Source organism: Apodemus sylvaticus, chromosome 20 (genome assembly GCF_947179515.1).
Source record: "Apodemus sylvaticus chromosome 20, mApoSyl1.1, whole genome shotgun sequence".
In the NCBI taxonomy this organism is placed as follows: Eukaryota; Metazoa; Chordata; class Mammalia; order Rodentia; family Muridae; genus Apodemus; species Apodemus sylvaticus.
In genome coordinates, this window is record NC_067491.1 from 42,371,489 (window position 1) to 42,393,037 (window position 21,549).

Below are 21,549 nucleotides of genomic sequence, written 5' to 3' on the forward strand. Positions count from 1 at the left end.
CAGCTTTCAAATATACATAGACTTCTAGCCTTGATTTTTCTTGTGGCCTTAATGTTAATTCAGCAGGGATAAAAAAAAATTATTAAATCCCATAAGACACTTTAAATTAAAAGTGCCACTTGGGATTAGTGGTTACAGATGAAGCCTCTCACAGCTAGATACACATAAGATACAGGAAGCTGCAAAGCAGGCCATGGTGATGAACAAAGATCACAGAGACCTACAGAGCAGAGCTGAGAATACTGTTGATGCTGTAAGATGTGGTTTGCCTCCTGAGACACAGCTCATCTTCCAGCCTGAAGAAACAGAACTTGTCCTTCCCTTCCTCACTGGGTCTAGGTTCAGAGATGGACTCTATTTCTCTACAATGATCTCAGTCTCTTATTCCTCCAACGCACAATGAGTAGCCGGGAAATGGAACGATGAATTTTGTACTCAAATCCCAAACAGTTACATCATTTCCCTATGGGACAGACAGAAATAGCTGTGCTAGAATAGTGGAGGTGTGTGTGTGTGTGTGTGTATGTGTGTGTGTGTGTTTGTGTGTTTGTGTATGTGTACATTCATCCACCCATCCATCCATCCATCTATTCATCCACGTGCTTTATCTCTTGAGAGTATCATAGAATCAATTACTGAGGCTTGTTGAGAGCCAGTTACAGTGAAGCAGTGTCTACAAAGGTCCAGAGATTTCACTAAAGAACTATCTCATTACACTCCTCCACTGCTGGTGGGGTTGCAAATTGGTACAACCACTCTGGAAATCAGTCTGGCGGTTCCTCCGAAAACTGGGCACCTCACTTCCAGAAGATCCTGCTATACCACTCCTGGGCATATACCCAGAGGATTCACCACCATGTAATAAGGATACATGCTCTACTATGTTCATAGCAGCCCTATTTATAATTGCCAGATGCTGGAAAGAACCCAGGTATCCCTCAACAGAAGAGTGGATGCAAAAAATGTGGTATATCTACACAATGGAGTACTATTCAGCCATTAGAAACAATGAATTCATGAAATTCTTAGGCAAATGGATGGAGCTAGAGAACATCATACTAAGTGAGGTAACCCAGACTCAAAAGGTGAATCATGGTATGCACTCACTAATAAGTGGATATTAACCTAGAAAACTGGAATACCCAAAACATAATCCACACATCAAATGAGGTACAAGAAGAAAGGAGGAGTGGCCCCTGGTTCTGGAAAGACTCAGTGAAACAGTATTTGGCAAAACCAGAACGGGGAAGTGGGAAGGGGTGGGTGGGAAGACAGGGGAAGAGAAGGGGACTTACGGGACTTTCGGGGAGTGGGGGGCTAGAAAAGGGGAAATCATTTGAAATGTAAATAAAAAATTATATCGAATTAAAAAAAAAAGAAAAAGAAAAAGAAAAAAAAGAACTATCTCATTGATCACCTAAGTCTGAGAAGGGGCTGGGGAGATGTCTTAGTGGTTAAAGAGATTGGTTTACAAGTGTGAGTCCCATCAAGTGGGTCCACAATACCCACCGAAACACTGGGTGCCTATTGTAATCCCAGTACTTTGGAGGGAACTATAGCCAAATCAGGAAGCTCTGAGTTCAACAAGAAACTCTGTCTCTGCAGATGAGATGGCCAGTGACCGAGGAAGATGTCTAACATCAGTCTTTGTCTTTCACATATGGGTACTCAGATATGTCCCTGTGAGCATCCATATGCGCTCCCATACATACATAAATACATACATGTGAAGTCATGCTGAGAAGAGACAGTGCCATGGGTACGAGCCAACTGTCAACACTACCAGTTTTTAAGGCAGTAACTATTATGCTAGACGGAGTTACATTGGAAAGCAAAGAGCAAGCTGCCACCTGGGAGACAGCAGCAGGTGCCATCTTCCTGAAGACAGACAGGACGATGTGCCTGTGAGAGACTTGGAGAAAAGAGTCAAGTGCCCTTCATAGGGTCCCCACAGCCAAGGGCTGACAACAGCAGGAAGCGTGAAGGCTGGACCTACCAGCTGATAACAACAGGTTATTTAACCTCTAGGAAAAAACAGGGAGAGAGAGCATCAGTAGCACACATCTTTACAAATGAGGTAAGACACTGAAGAAATAAAACTTCGCCATCTACCTCTACTCGTCCAGTCCCTCGTCTGCCAAGCTCTGTAGGCAGTATTTTTAAGCACCACGTTAGACCTGAGAAGAAGACACTCCATAGGACATAAGGCAGAGGTGGGGCACCACCCTAGTCCTCTTGCAGGCAGTTTTAGAACATAGCTATCTCAACAGTTTAACGTGTGGATCATAAAGAGGGGAAAACGTGACCTTTTAGTTAGAAAAAAGATTTTATACAACGAATAAAATGTATCTGGTCTTAACTTCCCTTTGTGACATTGAGGACCACAGTCTAGTCATATATGTAGAGAATCTTTTCTTTTAACTAAATGTTTTGATAATATCTTTACAAATGAGGTAAGGCACACTTTTTTTTCTCACTAGAGAAAGACTCAAGGATATGAGAGAAGCTTGGCGTCTCTCTTCTCTTTGACTTGGTTGCTAGTTTTCCTCAGGAGCAGTCACTGCTGGCCTCGCATCAACCACCATTCCTGCCCTAACACAGGCTTCACAGAACAAGATTTTATCATGAGTATTGGGAGCGAGATACCCAAAATGAGCACCCATCCCCTGGTTCATGTCATGGGGATCACTGCCCTCAGGAGCCCCAGGGGAGTGTCTCTGCTAGAGGCCATCCAAGTTCCTTGGCGTTCCTGTCCTTCATCCACCTTCCAAGCCAGCATCTCTAAACCACCCCGATGCCATTCCTCATTCCTCTGCCTTGTGTTTCCATCTGCCAGGAGCCTATGGTAACACTGGGCAGTCTAGATAACCCAGGGTAGCCTTCCTGTCTCTAGAACAGTTGGAGAGAGCCATAATTCAATCTAGCCAGCATAGTTTTCCTTTGCCACATTGTTTCATGTGTTGGCAGGTTCTGAGCATTGAGATGAGAGGGTGATGGTCATCTTCTGTGCTGTGCTTCCTGTTGCCCATCAGAGATCCTGCACACCTGTTAACTGTTGTGCAGTCAGAACCCCTGGCTCATTCAAACAGCAGAAACTTGTTTGGGGTTTATAATGATGCTAATGGGAGCAGGAAGCTAAAGAAACAAATGAGAAGCTAAGTATCTAGAAATGAATAGGCCACCTCAGAGAGTCATTTTATTTTAAAGAGAAAGCTGTAGAATTGGGAGTTTGTCTGCAACACTGGATTTCTCTGTGTGGCTTAAGTGTGGGACACACACCAGCTCTGCTGGAGTTCATACTTGCTGGAGAGGCCTTTAATCTTTTTCTCTGCCTTCAGTTTCCAGAGCTCGGGAATTCTGAAAACATAATATTTATCTTCATAATTTTCTCGGTATAAAAAGTCATATTCAGAGACTAGCCAAGCACACTTGGAGATGAGACGTTGTCCTATAAGCCAGCCTGGCACAGGCACAAATTCACTGATATTGATTATGTATAATGTTTGTAAAAATAATTTATTACTACTCATGTAGGAAATTCTCAAAACCTCCTTTTAATTTAAATTTGAAAAGAAAGAAGCAGAGTGTTTATGAGAGAGGCAATATCTGCTGTTTGCTGTTCTGGTAAGGTACCGCCTCATAGCACACCACCTCAAACCTCTGAGACTTAAAAAATATGATAATAAAATATTTTATAAAAGAAAGGAAATAATTGATCTGTTATTTAGCTTTTTTTTTTCCCATTAGGACTTCTGTCACATGAAAAGAAAATAGCTTCTATAAAGCAGAAAAGTATTACTATCTTCTTTGACGATGTCTAGATTTGTAAAAAGGGTCTCCCTACTTCAGATTCTTCTGGTGACTTGTATGCAAAGTGAGTCACGTGACCTCACGGTAGCTTTCCCGGATGGCCGCCCCGCCGCTGGACTTCTCGTTCTGTCCCTGTTACTCCCTGTGTTCCGCCTTCAACCCTTCAATGTGCTGTATATACTCTGTAACGTACTGTAGTCATAATATTTAATAGGTGTTAGAGTGAACCCTCGACTCTTACTTTTTCTTTTCGAAATTGTCTTTTATGTCTTAAAATACCTCCAGAAGCAAGTTGTGTGTGTGTGTGTGTGTGTGTGTGTGTGTGTGTGTGTGTGAATTCTAAAATTTTCTATTGGAGTTGAATTACATTGAGATATTAACTTCAAAATAACTTGCAGTTTTATCCTAATTATTTCATAAGGAACATTATAGATTCTTTCTACTTGACTCCAATCCTTTCTGATGCAGACATTTTAACAGTGTTCAAATATTTTGCTGACTGTTGTTGTAAGTTCTCTCATTTCTTCCTTCCTTCCTTCCTTCCTTCCTTCCTTCCTTCCTTCCTTCCTTCCTTCCTTCCTTCTTTCCTTCCTTCCTGCAGGGTTTCACCCAGCCTAGGCTTCAAGATCACTGTGTAGCCAACGGTGATCTTGGACATTTGACCCACCTCCCCCTCCCAAATGCAAGGATGACAGTTGTGAGTGCCATGCCTAGGTTTTCTACAGTTTGGGGGATGGAAACCTGGGCCACTCACATGCCAGCTAAGAATCCCAGCCGCTGATCCACACCTCAACCCCATTTTATTTCTATAGGTTAGTGTCACTGTATTTACTATTCCATACTTTGTCACTTGATCGTTTATAGAAAGGTCAGAGACTGGCTGTCTCTGTCTTCTGTCCATCTCGGGTTTTTTGTTTCTGGTTGCAGCTTCTGTGCCAGATGCCTGTAGTGGTCCACAAAAACACTTTTGCTTTCATGCACCCCTTTTGTTTCTTTAACTACTTGAGCATCTAAACACCAGTCTTCACTCCTCAGTTACACAAAAGCTTGGAACAGCTTTGCTCCCCCTCCCACTGCAGTGTAACCTTCCCATGAGGTAAATGTCTCCTACAGCTAAGATGCTTCTGTTTCTCTTACAGTTTTAGGCTTTTCTTTCATATTGTGGACACTGTGTTGCTAGGCATGACCTTAACCATTGTGCTTTTTATAATGGGGATGTTTTCATTTGCTTTAAATATGTGCAGAAGCCATTTGGTACAGGAGCATCACTTTATCCTGATGCTATTTGCGAATGCATTATCCCCAGTAATACTGCAAAGGTCCCACTTCTGTATTACTTTAGCATTTTATGTTTACATCGGATTTTACTTTGCCTAGAAGCTAAGATCATAAATATTGCTTTCTTTTGTTTTGCATTTTCCTATTATGTATCTGATTATCTTTTTTTATTTTGAAACTCATTTTAGTTTGGTTTTTACTGCTGTGATAGCCACTATGACCAAACGCTGTATTTGGCTTACAGATGCTTATCATACTCTGTCATTGAGAGAAGTCAATATAGGAGCTCAAAGCTGGGCTCTGGAGGCAGGAGCTGAGGCCGACCATGGGCGGAAGCAGTTCCTGGCTCATTACCCATGGCTTGTTCAATCTACTTTTTTATATTACCCCGGATCACCTGCCCAGGGGTGGCACCACTCGAAGTTGCCTGGGCCTACCCACATCAATTATTAATAAAGAAAACCTCTTACAGACTGATGTAGGCATTTATTTTCAACGAAGGCTCCCTCCTTCCAGATGACCTGAGCTTTTATCAAGTTGACAACGAACTAAACAGCATGTAACCTTTCTAAATGATTTTGATTTGAATATACCTATGAGGTGAGACATGAAATTGATATTTCCTTTTTATATTATATGATCTGACTGTGTTAGTTTAGTATTCAAATTATGTTGGATTATATAAAACCATTTAACAGTGTGTACACACACACACACACACACATGCACGCACACATAATGTTTTTCAATGTGCATATAATAGAGAGGAAGCCCACCCCCGGCACTGCCAGGAGGCCCAGGACCCAGTGGCTGATTAGTCAAAAGGCCTAGGATAGAACCAAAAACAACTGGCAAAATAAACAAAACCAAAACCAAATCAACCAAGAAAGCAAGCAAGCAAACAAACAAACAAAAACCCAAAATACCCCCCCCCCAATAAAACAAAAACAAAAACAAGTAAATGAAATAATTCCTAATGATACTTTGCTATAATAGACTGGAGCCTAACCCAATTGTCATCAAAGATGCTTCACCCAACAACTGCTGGAAACGGATGCAGAGATCCATGGCCAGACATTAGGTGGAGCTCGGGAATCCTGTGGAAGAGGGGGAGGGAGGATCATTGGAGCCAGAGGGGTCAAGGACACCACAAGAAAACCCACAGAATTGACTAACCTGGGCTCTCATATGGGCTCACAGAGACTGAACTGGCAACCAGGGAGTCTGAATGAGGTTGACCCAGGTTCTCTGCACATAGGTTATAGTGGTGTGGCTTGGTCCTCCTGTGGGACTCCTAACAGTGGGAGCAGGGGCTGTCTCTGACACTGTTGCCTGCTTTGGGGACCCTTTTTCTCTTGTCTAGCCTCAGAAGTAGGAGAGGGGGTACCTAGTCTTACAGCACCTTGATATGCCATGGCTGGTTGGTATCTGTAGCAGGCTGGTGGCCCTTCTCTGAAGAAAAGCAGAGGAGGAGTGGATGGGGAGAGGGTGAAGAGGGGAGATTGAGGGGAGAACTGGGAGGGGAGGAGGGGGAAACTGTGGTTGTGATGTAAAAAAAATAAACAAAAATAAATAAATAATGATCTAAGGGGAAAGTGAGACCTTACTATTAGTTAAATTAATATTTTAGGAAAAGTAATTATAAAAGTACTCCTCATAAGTGATAAATACTAACAGGAAAGTAACCATTGACAGTGAAAAATTAAATTGTTACAGGTTTATTTCTATTCCACTCCAAGAAAATAAATTTGAAAAGCTCTAGAAAATTTATAACTGTCTGGAAAGATAATTTACTCAAAATGATCTTTATAAAGGTTAAAAAAAATTAGATCTACTGCTATGGAAGTAATAAAGCTATGTTAGAAATTAAAACTAGAAGTTAAAGTTTATTAATTTAAAAAGATTATTAATAAACCTACCATAAGTTAGAAGAAATAACATATTGCAAATATATTTAATATCTGGTTTTCTAAAAATGAGTTGAACTTTCTAACCTTCTTCCAAAGCAAATCTGCAGAAATCTAATGTTTTCCTTGAAGTAAAGAAAATTGAGCCTTGCACAGATATATAGTTAGAAAATGTTGAATATTTAAAGGGCCTGTTCAAATAATTATATTCTTATTTGTGTCCTAAGCATTGTTAGTGAAGTGAGGTTTTGGGGGGTTGGGAACTAACTCTGGGGTATTCTCTAAAACCCACATCACTGATGTTTTCTCTCTCTGTTATAAAGCATTAAGGTATGTTGGCCCATTTTGCCATCTACATAGACCTCTGCTTCAAGCAGGATTTCTAACACTATGTAGTATCTCATAGATATCTGTCCTTGGCCTTCCATGGGCTGGATCATCCTTGTGATTTCTGTTGAAGGAATTGAGAGAAGACATAGAACGTAGTGGGGAAGGTAGGTAGAGTTTACAAGCTAAATGACCCTATAAGAGAAGAGTAGGCAGCAGGTGAAGGGACAGTGACCAACTTGGCTCAGCCTACAGTTTTACGTCGGATTTATTTATTTCTAAAGCTTCTAGCAGAGAGAGCTTTCATAAGGGGAATTTCTGTTCAGATGATTGACAGGTCCATTTGGATGGACTACAGCATTCATCACGTGGTAGAAGTGACTTCTTGGAGGGTCTTTGAACTAATATTTAACTAGGGAGTAATGGATATAGTTATCACACCCCAGATCTTGATGCCTGTAGAGGACAAAAACATAGGCAAAGAGCCTTTCAAAGAGGAGTTAACTATTGGCCCTGAGAGTCCTCCCTGTAGGTTTCAATTAGCACCTGTTCTCCCACTAGGAAAAGAGACTTCTGTTATTTTTCTGGTGGTTTTGGCTGTCTTTGGAACCCTGCCTTTAATAATTCATTTATTTTTATCTTATTGCACATTGGTGTTTTGTCTGCATGTCTGTCTGTCTGTGGTTATCGGGTTCCCTGAAACCGGAGTTACAGACAGTTGCGAGCTGCAGTGTGGGTGCTGGGAATCCAACCAAGGTCTTCTGGAAGAACAGCCAGTGCTCTTAACCACCAAGCCATCTCTGCAGCCCCTGAAAGCATGCCCGTGGAATGATTGAACTGTTGGAACTCATTGAATCTAGAAAGCAAATTGGCTTAAAGCCTGGGCTCCGTTGCCCAGGAACAGATCTGAATTTAGAAAATGGTACCATAAAGGACATTACCATGCTTGGGCCAGGGCCAGTGAGGACTTCTGTAGACCCTCAGGAGAGCTGCTGGGAACCGCCTCCTCGGGAAGATGAGTCTCAACCAAGCTTTTTAACAGGTAGATTTAGGGTCTAATTGGCATGTTCCATCTTTCAGAGGATGGAGGTCTCCAAGAGGATTGAGGTGGTATAGAATTCCTAGAGACCTAGTTATCAAGTACATGATCTGGGTCATAAAGATATGCCATTGTTGTGGTATTTTATAGGGGATTAACATTAGTTTGAGTCCCGGTCTTTGTTAATAGGCCTCTGCCCAATAAATGGTGAGGATAGTCAGATACCACTAGGAGTGGGTTACTCCACAGATATCAGGAAGCTGTTGTGAACCTCTAGGTCTCATCCATGTCCATACCCTGACAAGGGTCGTTTGCTTGACTCTGTTATGTGATTGGTAGGCCAGTTAATCACCTGAACAGGAAAACTGCACCCCCCACCCCCAGGAAATTGATCTAGTTTAGGGACGTTAAGAAATACTATAAAACGTGCCTATGAATGGAAGCCAGCACAGCAGTGGCCCTTCTGACTCCCGCCTTCTCTCCTCTGCAGTGGTCCGGGGCTGTTACCTGCCCACCCTTCCAGAGGGATCAATTTTACTTTGTAGGAAACTCCAGCTGTCTCCAATGCTGTATGCTGTGTGTCTCTGAATGCTTTCAACAGATAAAAGGGCCAAGGTGCTGAGTCTATCATGGGGTCCCCGTGACGACTGAAGCATTTGGAAAACCTTGGTTTCTGGAGGGATGAGAACACCTGGATGCTGGCCTGTTTCCTTGGTTAACAGCAAACACTGTAAACTTAAAACACCACCGCCATGCTTTTCAGGCAAAAAAAATTCTAAGTACTGGAAATTCTTAGTGGTAGGTACAAACTTTCCACAATTTGGGATTTCTACTTGAGGACTTGAATGTTTATCAGTGACACCAAGTCCTTTCAGATGGTTCCCTGGAAGTCCAGAGGAGTTCTTTCATTTATCAGATGTTTGTCCACCTACCTATGCCTGAAATCACCTTATAACATGTCAGTTGCGTTCAAGCTGTAGCTCTGGGAGGGCCTTTGTGCCCCCACACACATAGTGGAGAAGCCTTGCATGCTCTTCATGTTTTGTTACACAGAATATGAACAAGTTGTGTAGAGTTAATAGCTTTAATGACTTTTACAGCTTCGTCAAGCCCGAACGACTTAAATGAACATGGCATTTTAATTACTTGTTTCACATGAAGAACCCAAGGACAGATTGGCAGTGTGGTGTCCCCTCCTTCCTGGCTTCCTGTTAAGGCAGAGCTCACCACTTCCTGGGGCCCTCTCTGAAAATGGAGGCATACTCTACCATAAGCAGTTAGGTTGAAAATGGAGTTCTTCGGTTCTCTGAGCACTTTGTTTTCTTGGTGACATGGGCATCAAGGGAAATCTTCTTGAGGGTTTTGGTGTTGATATCATTAGACAAACACAAGCAAACCCTCAGATGAACCATGTCCGTAAATAGAAGCCATTTGTCATTTAAATGTGTAATTCTGCTGAAGGGGTGGTAAGGGATTCTCTGCGTTTCCAGTTCCATTTTAAGCCAGTTTATTTTGACCGTTTTACAATGTCATGGTTGAGTTGACTGAGCTTTCATCCAGAAGCAATAACTGCAAACAGGGCTTGTAGATCTTTAACCCTTAGACCTCATCCTTAGACTTCAGGATGAACATTGGGTAAAGTCATGTGTACATTTGGAGTGCATGCCTCTGGCCAATTCAACAAAGATAATTTTGTCGTTGGGAGTCACCACAACATGAAGAACTGTATTAAAGGGTCTCAGCAGTAGGAAGGTGGAAAGCCATTAATCTAGATGATGCTCCACTGACTTTCCAGTTTTAAATTGTAAAAGCTGTAACACACTTTTGGATTATCACATTACATTTACATTTTAATTCCTTTTTCTTTTATGCTATGAATGGCAAGACTTCTTGAGTGGCCTCCCACCCCTGCTCTCCATCATTAATGTCTTTCTGGGATTTCCTGATCAGTGTCACCTTCTGCCTCCTTGTCTGTGCTCTCTATTTGATGGCTTCTGCTTTGGGAATGACTACATATTTTGTGGTTTAGGATTCCCTCTCTTCCTTGATTTATTCCAAATTGAACTGGTGCCATTGTTACTTGTTTTCTGGTTGTTCTGCCTTCTAATTACTAACATAGGTTTAGCCAGCTTTTGCATTTTGTATAGATGAAATGATTGCATCTTTGCAGCTAGATTCCTTTGTTCAACACTCTCTGAGAGACTAGGCCTTTTGTGGATGTAAGAGCACTGTTTATTGTCCATATGTAAACACTGGAGGCTGTTGTGAATGAGCCTGCTCGGAACACACTGCGTGGTCTTTTAGGTACAGAAATAGATAGATAGATAGATAGATAGATAGATAGATAGATAGATTAGATAATAGCTAGATGGGTGGATAGATAGATGATAGATGATGGATGGATGGATGGATGGATGGGTGGATTGATGGATGGATAGATAGGTAGAGAGATAGATAGATATGTAGATAGATAGATAGATAGATAGATAGATAGATAGATAGATAGATATGTAGATATAGAGGGATAGAAATACATGAGTGAAATTGCTGCATCAGAGGGCATATGTACAACTTTACAGTTCTCCAAGACAGTTTAGTTTGAAATTTATCTTGTTGATCATGCTGTATTCTGTATTTTATATTGGCTGTTGCACACTCTTTGAAGGGACCCTCTGATAACCACCTGTCTGTCTTTTTCCTTTTGAGTTCTCTCTGTTTTAAAGAGCTTCAGATATTCCTTATATGTTTCATATGGGTGCTTGCTGATTATACATATATAATAATCTTTTTCCACTCTGTTTTGACTTTTTATTTTAATTAATTTTTGATTATTCAAAACTTGTACTCCTATGATTGTGCAGTTTATAAATCTCCTTCTGTCCCTGCTTTTTTTTTTTTTTTTTAAGAGACAGTTGTCTTGCTATCCAGTTCAGCTCAGTCTTGAACTTTTAATCTTCCTGCCCCTGTGCTGGGGATGTGGGTGTGTGTCTTAATGCACAGGGTTTTTTCTGTTGTGGTTTGTATTCTTGATATTCAATTGCAGAAATAGTTTCATACATACAAAGGAATCATAAAGACACCTTCCCATGTACCTGTCTTTCTTTTATCATTCACCTTTAGATGCACAGTTCACTCAGGGTCTATTTTCATGTGTGACTCATGTGTGTCATGGGAGGCTGAAGTCAAGATTGACTTTGTTTACATGGATAGACAAGAAACCATAGTCATTTATTTAGATAACCACATTTCTTCACAACAGCCGAGGGTCACACATGCTGTTCAGGTATGCACTATGTTGCATGTAAACCTAGTACTTGCTTTTGTGGGATAAGAAAGGCGAGGATAGAAGAAAGAGGAGAAATCAAGGAAGAGTGAATCAGCCAAAATATTTTAATATCAACCAATATACATTCAAGGTGTAGACGGATAAGAAAATAGGAGGCAGTCATCACAGAAATCAATAGAAAACTATTTTTCAGTGTTGAAGAAAGAAATGAGCCTTTAAGTCGAAAAGTTTTACCAGGAGCCATGCAGCACAAATAAAAACCAACAAATAAAAAAAATAAAATAAAAATAAAAAAATAAAAAGCTGGGCCCAAAATGAAGCTTTGAATCACCACAGATAATGAGTTGATTGAAAAAAGTACCTTCCAGAATGAGGTAGCGCAGATGGGTTAGACGGAGTATGGATTTGACAAGTGTTAACTCCATCCCAGCAACAGCGGATGGGAGGATACCAGAGCCTTTGAGGGACTAAGGGGAAATGAGCCTGTAATTCACTAAATCATAAGTTAAGTTTCGGGGGTCCTTTAAGGACTCAAATGACTTACAAATTGGTAAACTGTTATCAATATGTTTCTTGACAATGCATCCTGCCATGCCAGATGGCAAAGGAAGGGAGGGAGGAAGGACTCGGCAGTACTTCTCATTATATGGCCACCCACAATGCACCTGTGTAAAGTAGAACAGAAGGCTGTCAATCTCAACAACACTGCCAGGAAACAGGAATGGATGCAAGGCAGCAGACAGAATAATCAGGAAGTTAGAAGACACTAAGAATATGGTGGAGGTGGTGGCATATGCCTTTAATCTTAGCAACTAGGGAAACACAGACAGGTGGATTTCTGAGTGTGACAACAGCCTGGTCTACAGAGTGAGTTCTAGGAAACCCTGTCTCACCCAACCCTTCCCAAAATGATATGGTGAAATGAAAATGTTATTTCTCTCAGTAAGGAAAAAATATTCAGAGATAAAAGATTCTTGGTCCAATGAAGTGATGGCATGATTTTGTGGCTGTTATGAATTAAAATAATCCATTTGAGCTTAATAGTAAATGCTTCATTCTTTATGAGCTATGGGATTGTGACATTAAGCCTTCATGGAAGAAATCTGGTCTTATTGAATAGATCAATTCCAATCCTATTTAAGTTCTTCTCCTCTTCCTTCTTCTCCTCCTCCTCCTTTTTTTTTCTGAGATGGGTTATTATATATCCAAGGATGACTTTGAATTCTTGAGACTTCTGCCTCCACACCTCACATGCAGAAATCATGGGTGTGCCATAGCATTCAGCAAATATTCTTTATTGATTTTCATCTTAGAGGTAAAATGAACAAATGGTATGAAAACAGACAAGAGTGTAAAAGTTGTTCATTTAGACAACAGAAATCTTAGAAGGGGACAAAGGGGCAGGTGCTGTTCGGTTATAAAGTAGGCTATTCAGACATATCATCCATATTTGATATTAGGGGACTTTTAGAATATCATAGGTATGTGATAGCATAGGAGGACCAGACATAGGAGGACCAGGCATAGGAGGACTGGACATAGGAGGACCAGGCATAGGAGGACCAGGCATAGGAGGGCCAGATGCGGCTATGCACCTGCTATAGTTTGAAGAATAGAAGAATTAATGTCATGGAGAGCTAATCAATCCATTCTTGAATACTGACAATTTAGGGAAAGCACTATAAGAAAATTATTTTTAGAGCTGGAACTAACCACTAGAAGAAGTACAAATGGTTGAGAACCCTTGCCTCTGGGGAGAGGAGGTGTTATTTTTGATCATATACATGCATGAGTAGTGAAAATAGGCAGCCCGTTGAAAGATAGCATGATGTCAGATTGGATTACTTCCATGAATGCAAATGCACTTCACATTTAGAAAATCTATTAAAGCCAATCACTACATTAGTAGATGAAAATAATCTCCTCTCAAACAGGCACAAAAAAATTCAATAAAATTAAGCAATCATCCATGACTCCAAAACTGAGCTAAAGGAAATTTCTTTCATTTAAAATTTTTTTTCCAGAGGTTGGAGACATGGCTAAGCAGTTAAGCATGCACACTGCTTTTGTAGGGGACCTGAGTTCCATTCCAAGGGTCCCTCACATTGGCCACTCATAGCCTCCTATAATTCTAGCTCCAGGGCATCTGACACCCTCTTCTGGCATCCACAGATATGTTCACCCATGTACACTCGCGCGCGCGCGCGCGCGCGCGCGCGCGCGCGCACACACACACACACACACACACACATTGAACATAAAATAGATTTGTGACCGGGAAACCCTCTCTTAGCACTTACGTTGTGCGTTTCAATGCTGAACTCGTGCCTTTAAAAGCAGAAGTGAAATGCTTATCCTGAATTCGGTTCAAAATTGTCCCAGATGTTGTATGTGGCAGAATACTATGCAGAAAAGGAATAATAATAGTGAACTGTCATTAGCCATGGACGATTCCCACATGTAGGACCTCAAGCTATGGGCAAGAAGGCACATCCTGTATGTAAGATGTTGTTTCTTACCTAAAAATGTATTCTATGTCCTTATGGCCTTAGCAATCAGGAAAATGTACATTAAAACTGCTTTGAGATCTCATCTAATCCCAGAGATTAGGATAAGGTCAAGAAAACAACTGGCAACAAATGGTGGTCAGGATGTGTGTGTGTGGGGGGGGGGGAGTCACCCTAACTCCCTGGAGAATTGCAACATGCTACAGCCATGGGAGATCAGTGTGGAGAATTATTTAAAAGCAGAAAGTACATCTTTCAAATGAGTCAGATGCATCCCTGGACATATTACTGCAGAGATATTTGCTTGGACACTTTACCATTCTATTCAGAATGGAATGGAAAATGTATATAGACACAATGGAAATTTAATCATCTGTATAGAAAAATGAAGCCTGCAGGTAAATAGATGGAACTGGAAACTATTATATGAGTGAGGTAACCCAGAGCCAGGAAGACAATGTGTATAATTAAGGGTAACCACAGAAGCCAGGAAAGCAGAAAGGAAACCACAGGGGAGGTCCAGAGAATGAACTCCAGAAAGGGCTACAGTGGAACGTGGGTACAATAAAATGGGGAAGAGGAAAAATGGGGTGGGGGAGTTCACTGGAGTTGGGGGCGGAGAATAACAGAGCAAGAGTCAAAAGGAGATAAATAACACTAAAAATGTTTGAAAAAAACTATAGGAAAACTTTGTTACAAGCTTACTTAAAAGTACATTGTGTGTGTGTGTGTGTGTGCATAGATGCGCATCTATCTAATTCACAATTTGTAATATATATACACATGTAAACATATATACATATGTAAACGTATATACATATGTAAACATACATACATGCATGCATGCATATATACATATGTTAAAGGAAGTTATACCATAAAGAATCTGTAGTATAGCTATAAAGAACCCCAGTTCCAGGCAAGAAGAAAAGGCAGAAAATTGTCTTCTTTTGAGTCAGGGTGAGGTTCAAGTTACACCCTCCAAACACAGGCTATTACTATTGCCTCCCAGAACTTGAAGATAAGGTTCTGCTGCTGAATCACCTGATGTTGACCTGGAACACTTCTCCATGAAGACCAGCTCCCACAGTATTGGAAGGTGCTCTGCAAACTGCCAAAGGAGAAAGATTATCAGCAGTCCCACCCAGCTGTCAAACCTGTGGGCCACGACAATTTGCCTGTCAGAATATCACCAGTGATGCAATAGTGGCACTTGTATCATGATAGTTACTAACAGTTGTTTAATTGGACTTAAGACCTAGTCTATAGAAGGAATCTGTAAACCCAAGAAAGAACTTGAGGCTGGAGGGGTCATAGACCCCAAAGGAAAACCTAAACTTTACTAATTCAATATAGCTTCCAACTGTATTCTAAATACATTCTACCCACAGGTAAGTCACACCCATCCTCAAAGACTCCTTTTTGCAGTAGAAAGATATACAGAAGATATACAATCTACAACTGGCCAAAAGATAGACAGTGAGTTACTATGGGGTTCCTGGCCCCGGTTGGTATATCTACATTGTATTCCCTATGCCTTAGGCCCAGGGAACATTGTGAAAGAGGGAAAGGAAAGGTTTGATGCCTGCTGCAAGATAGTGTCTCTTAGACACAATGCAAGCTGAATTCATGAGATCTCAAGTTAATGGCTGCTTAAACAAGACCCGTAAAATGACCATCCCAGTTAACACACCAATGTGGATGGAGAAAACACTCACAAAGATTCCCTCCCTGTATGAAGAGTTCCAGGTAATCCGTGGTTGCTGAGAGGGGGAAGAACCAGTTTTCTGCAGAGGCAAGCCTCTACCCCACAGGTTATCCAATCCTAAATTGTCAATCCTGAATACATGTACATACAAAAAGGCAACACTAATCGAAATCAATAAAAAATTGTGTGTGTGTGTGTGTGTGTGTGTGTATAATAATTATAAAATCATGAATTTGAGGGCTGAGGTGTGGGGGACATGGAGGAGTTGGAGGGAGAGAGGAAGAGGTGGAATTGTCATCATATGAAACTCAAAAAAATTTAAAAGATTTTATTTCTATAGACTTCAAGAGCTAGTACTAAAGGTTAAATTACTAGTGATTAACAAAAGTTATTAATAAAGAACCCATAAAATGTATTGAAAAATGCAGGAGAGCATGCCATCTGTATGGCTGACTTCTGCAAGTTTTTTAAGGATATTATTTAAATTAAATGAAGCTTCTGAAACAATTTTAAAAAGTTGCATCTTGGTGGTAGTTGATAAGCATGTTAAAGTTTATACAAAAGAGCAAAGCAAGATTCTTTTTTAAAAATACAAGAACATAAAGTACTAAATCTAATTCCCAGTAATTTGGACACTTAAATACTCAGATGGTCATGGCAGTCTTGTTTAAAACATCAAAATAAAAACAAATCGAAATACAGGGACTGAGAAGATGAATCCGTGCTTAAAAGCACCCACATGGTAGCTCACAACCATCTGTAACTCCAGGTACAGAGAATTCAATACTCTCTTCTGGCTTCCATGTATACAAAGCAATCAGAAGGTAATGTACTACATGCAAACTAGCACTAATAATATAAAAGTAATTCTTTTAAAACTCAAAATATAATCAGAAAAACTCACATGCTTATCAACAACAGATTGGATAAATAAATTGCGCTACATATATTTAACAGCATACTAGAAAGCAATGTAAAGAATCAAGGAAGTACACCTATAAACATCTTGGATAAAATTTAAAAGTAAAGTGCTTAGGGCAAAAAGATTATAAACACATGTAATATTTTTTCTAGAGTTTCCAGAAGATTATAAAGAATATGGCGATGGTTGTGTGATTCCTAGTACAAACGTTTGATTAATGGATATTGGTGGCTGGTAGCTTCAGACAGAGACTAGATGGATTTAAGGAAGGGTTATTATTTACTAGGTATTCTAAAAGCAATAGGGGCAGTATTTTGTTTTCTTAGGTAGGTGGTAAGTGTTAGATAGCTAGATAGGCAGAGACGCGTCATTCCCTGTAACAGTAAGTGCATGGGAATTCAGTTTATTGGTCAAGAAAACCTGCCTAGACCATTAACCCACAGAAGACCCCACTCACAGACATGTCTTTCATCCCCCCAGAGACAATTTCTATTCCCTGATCAAATATCGTATGCAAGTGTTTTGTACACAAGCCACATAAGGAAGTGTACTGCATACCCTTGGACTTACACCAGGGCCACCACATTACACCTTTTTCATGTCGGATCTGCACATTAGCTCATTGTTGATATGTGGCATCTCCCTGTTTGCACTCTCACGGCGTGCCTGCGCGCGGACGAGCAAGAGATACAGAGACTGCCAAACTCTCCCACTGGGGAGCATCACTGCTGAGACAAGGTTGGAGCGTCCACACTGCACTTCCTCCCTTACGGAGGGATCTCGTTTATTCTACTTTCCTTCAACCTTGTCAAAGCAATAAGCTCTCTCCTGTTTCATAGTTTCCCTTTTTCTATTGCAAAACTACCGGGCGCATCTTTGCCCAAGACTCCATGCATACACACGGATGTCTTCAGTTTCCATTTTGTTAGATCCTGCCGTATCCTCCTGTGGGCTGTTGCACCTCTGAGTAAGTGTGTGCACACTCTGTTTTCTTTAAGATGTCACTAGTGCTCATGACAGTGACATACCACTGCTGTCAGTTCCCAAGGGATAGAAGAGACTATTTCATCTTGAATCTGCGTAGCCCTGATTTTTAGTGGTGCTAAAAGTTTTCATCTTTTAGGCCTACCAGTTGGTCGTTGACAGTCTTTGCACACCTCCTCTATGAACTGATTGTTGGAATCAGGCTATTTGACTGTTTAAAAATCATTTCGTACAAAGGTTTTTAGATGCACTACATAAGAAGAAGCAGAGCTATGGTTATAGCTCATTGAAAGAGCACTTGCTTAGCAGGCACAAGGTCCTGTGTTCAATTCCCAGAACCATAAATAAGTAAGTAACTAAATAGCTAAATAGCTAAATAAATAAATAAATAAATAAAACCATTTGGGGGCTGGAGAGATGCATTAGCAGTCAGGAGCACTTGCTGCCCTTGCAGAGAACCTGGGTTCAGTTTCCAGCACCCACATGGTGGCTCACAACCATTTGAAACTTCAGTCCAGTAGGTCTGACTTCTTCTCTTGGCCTTTGTGTGTTCAGGCATGCGCATGGTACTTATACAAACATGGTGCTCACACAAATATGGTACCCAGACAAACATCATACCCATACATTTATGGTACCCATATATACATGGTACTCACACATACATGGTACTCATACATACATGGTACTCATACATACATACAATCACTCGTACACATAAAATAAAAATAAATCTTTATTTTAAAAAAAGCAGCAACAATATGTGTGCTAAATATCTTCCCACAGTCTTTTTCTTTAAACACTTTGTTCGGTACCTTTGTGATACACATTTTTTTTTCTGAAATTGAACATTTGTTCATGTAACAGTTTTTCTCCTCCTCAGACTTTGTATAGATTTATTTCAGGAAAAGGATAGCATTGTATTGTATTATTGTTTGTTTACTTTGTTTTCAGAAAACTACCAAGTTGTTTTCCAGACTTCCAGTACTTTTATGTGCCACAATGAAGATGTGTATGACTGTATAGACGGCAGAAAGAGGAATATCTCCAAAGTGGACATTACGTGGATCCTTCTCATTCGCTACTATATCCACCTACAAAGAATCAACAACTTGAGCAAGCTGCTAGGTGTGTCTTGATGTGGTTTCTTTGTTGTTGTTGTTGTTGTTTGTTTGTTTGTTTGTTTTTGAGACAGGGTTTCTCTGTGTATCCCTTGCTGTCCTCGAACTCACTCTTTAGACCAGGCTGGCCTAGAACTCAGAAATCTGCCTGGCTCTGCTTCCCAAGTGCTGGGATTAAGGGTGTGTGCCACCACTGCCTGACTTGATGTGTTAAGAAAGAATATATACACACACACATATATATCATATATAAGTTATATGCCTAAAATTATAGTTGTATATAAATGTTATCTAAAGTTATATATAACTTATAGGTTTTATATATATTATTTATAATTTATATGTATAACTTATAGAGTTATATACATATAAGTTATATATATATGCATGTATTTTATATACATATAATTTATAGCAATGTGTGTGTATGTGTGTGTGTGTGTGTGTGTGTGTGTGTGTTTCTAATGTATAGAATCATTTTGACATCTGAGTGAAGGGTTGTCAAAGATGGGAGTTTCAGGGACTTGGACCTGGAGTATAGGAGCCTTGGACTGGGATAATATTGCACTGTAATTGGTGTCTGTAGAAATTCCATACATCTTATGTCATATATTTTAAAACATCATGGCAGGGAGGTATCTGGTGGAATCCCAAGATTGCCAAAGTGGTCCATAGAGCAAAACAGGTTAAAAAAAAAAAAGAGGGACAACTGAGCAGCAGCTTTACAAAGTGAGTAAGATAGGAGTTGGCTTTAGGGTGTGTTCAGTTATCTAGCAATTGTGTGAAAGAGATGGCATGCACGACTTTGGATAAGATATTTAATAATACTTTCAAACATCGCCACATGCCTTCTTGAGTTTCTGTTGCTGTGATAAAACACCAAGACCAAAGCAACTTGAAGAAAGGGTTTATTTCAACTCTTGGGTCACACTTCATTGCTGAGGGAAGCCAGGGCAGGATCCTGGATACCGGAGATGATACAGAAGTCATGGAAGATGGCTGCTTGCTGGCTTGTTCCGCATGGTTTGCAGCTTCTTTATAGCACCCAGGAGGACCACATGCTCAGGAGGGTATCACCCACAAGGAGCTTGTTACTGCCCCCCATATCTGTCATCAATTAAGAAAATGCCACACAGGCTGTGGCCAGTTGAGAAGGGGTACATTTTCCCAGTTGAAGGTTCCTCTATCAAATGACTTTAACTTGTTGACATGAAAGCTAACCAGCACACCATGAAAAGAATATCTAGGAAAACTGGTGAAGTCTGCCTACATCAGGCTTTTCCATCATTATTTTGACAATATTAGTATTTTATTATGCCTCATTGGTGCCCTTGAAGTTAGCAATCTAGTGATGCTCATGAATGCAGTCAAGAAAGACTGTTGGATCCACAGCAGCGTCCAGTGATGGAGAGGCCAGAAGGGCCACCAAGCTGAGTCGCAGAATGACTGAGTACAGTCATCTGGTTTCAGTGAGGGGATAAGCAACCACTGGTGAAGGTTTCAGGATTGCAAACTTATTGCACGGTGATGGAAACTCATTCAGAGAGGAAGGCTATGGACCTGAGCATGAAAAGCCAGCCCCGAGGATGTCGTGGCGCCACAGCTTGCCACTGAACGAAGTGGCTGGCCCTTCTCCACAGAAGTATTCCTCTCTATGCTTTTATGCTCTGAGCTTTCTTAGGGTTTTGTCCAGCTTGTAAACGTGGGGTGCCAGTCCTTCCCACATCTAGCAGTGACCTTAGCCAATAAGGTAACAGACACTAGAGGAGCTTTACAGTTTCTGACTTAATTGAGACTGTCCTCCATGGTTTTGGTTCTTTTGTTTTGTTTTGCTTTGTTATGTTAGTGGAAATTTATAAGGGTTGCCATTTTTCTTTTAACCTTGCTAGCTCTCAAATAATTGAGACAGGACTATTAGATTTATTTAACATCTTTAAGGTACAACAACTAAACAGTACTAAACTATTTGAATACTCTATGACAATCTGGTTACCTCCCAGCCCAAATCTCAGAGATACTTGCATTTCAGTATTGATCTATCTCTCTCTGCTCTAGGTGTTTTCTCATGGTGTCTCCGGGACCCTCTCCTTATAGCAAACCTCCTCTTCCTCTCTTTCCTTCCTCCTCCTCTGGCTGGGAGGAAATCCCTATTCTCCCCTCTGTTCAGTCATTGGCTGGGCAGGTTCTTTACTGACCAATCAGGGAATGATTGGGGAGTGATGCTTATACAACATTGAGACTGGAGATTCTCTGAAGAACCAGATGTAGAGGCATAGAAATCTGCATTTGAATAACACAAGGAAAACCTTTATGCAGCACCCAATGGAATTATGATTACAGTTGTTAATGTTTTTCAGAAGGTCTTAGCAGGATTGATCCTTTGTTGACCATGGGCCTGGACCTGTCCTAATCATTATATACCCTCCCAACTCTCCCTTTCTCCTGGTCATAATTTTCCTAACCATCCACAAAGGTCTTTGAGATCCCTTGTCAGAAGAATGTCATGCACCCACATCTACAGGGTCTGTTTAGGAACCCAAAATAAGGCAGGTAGAAAGAATAGATGATATAGTTAACATTTACATCCAGAAATGTTACCCTTATGTGCCTCCGAGATTGTCCCTTGAAGCCTATGGCAATCAGTAACCCATTAGTATGTA

General features: G+C 40.7%; 1 protein-coding gene across 3 annotated transcripts in view; it reads left to right on the forward strand.

Moving 5' to 3' along the window:
- Cfap54 (cilia and flagella associated protein 54) overlaps positions 1-21,549 on the forward strand; it is a 301,539-nt gene that overhangs the window by 218,332 nt on the left and 61,658 nt on the right. For all 3 annotated transcript variants that reach the window (XM_052165291.1, XM_052165292.1, XM_052165294.1), the window contains one exon: positions 18,723-18,896. In XM_052165291.1, the coding sequence (XP_052021251.1) occupies positions 18,723-18,896 (174 nt within the window). The remainder of the gene's footprint in view (positions 1-18,722; positions 18,897-21,549) is intronic.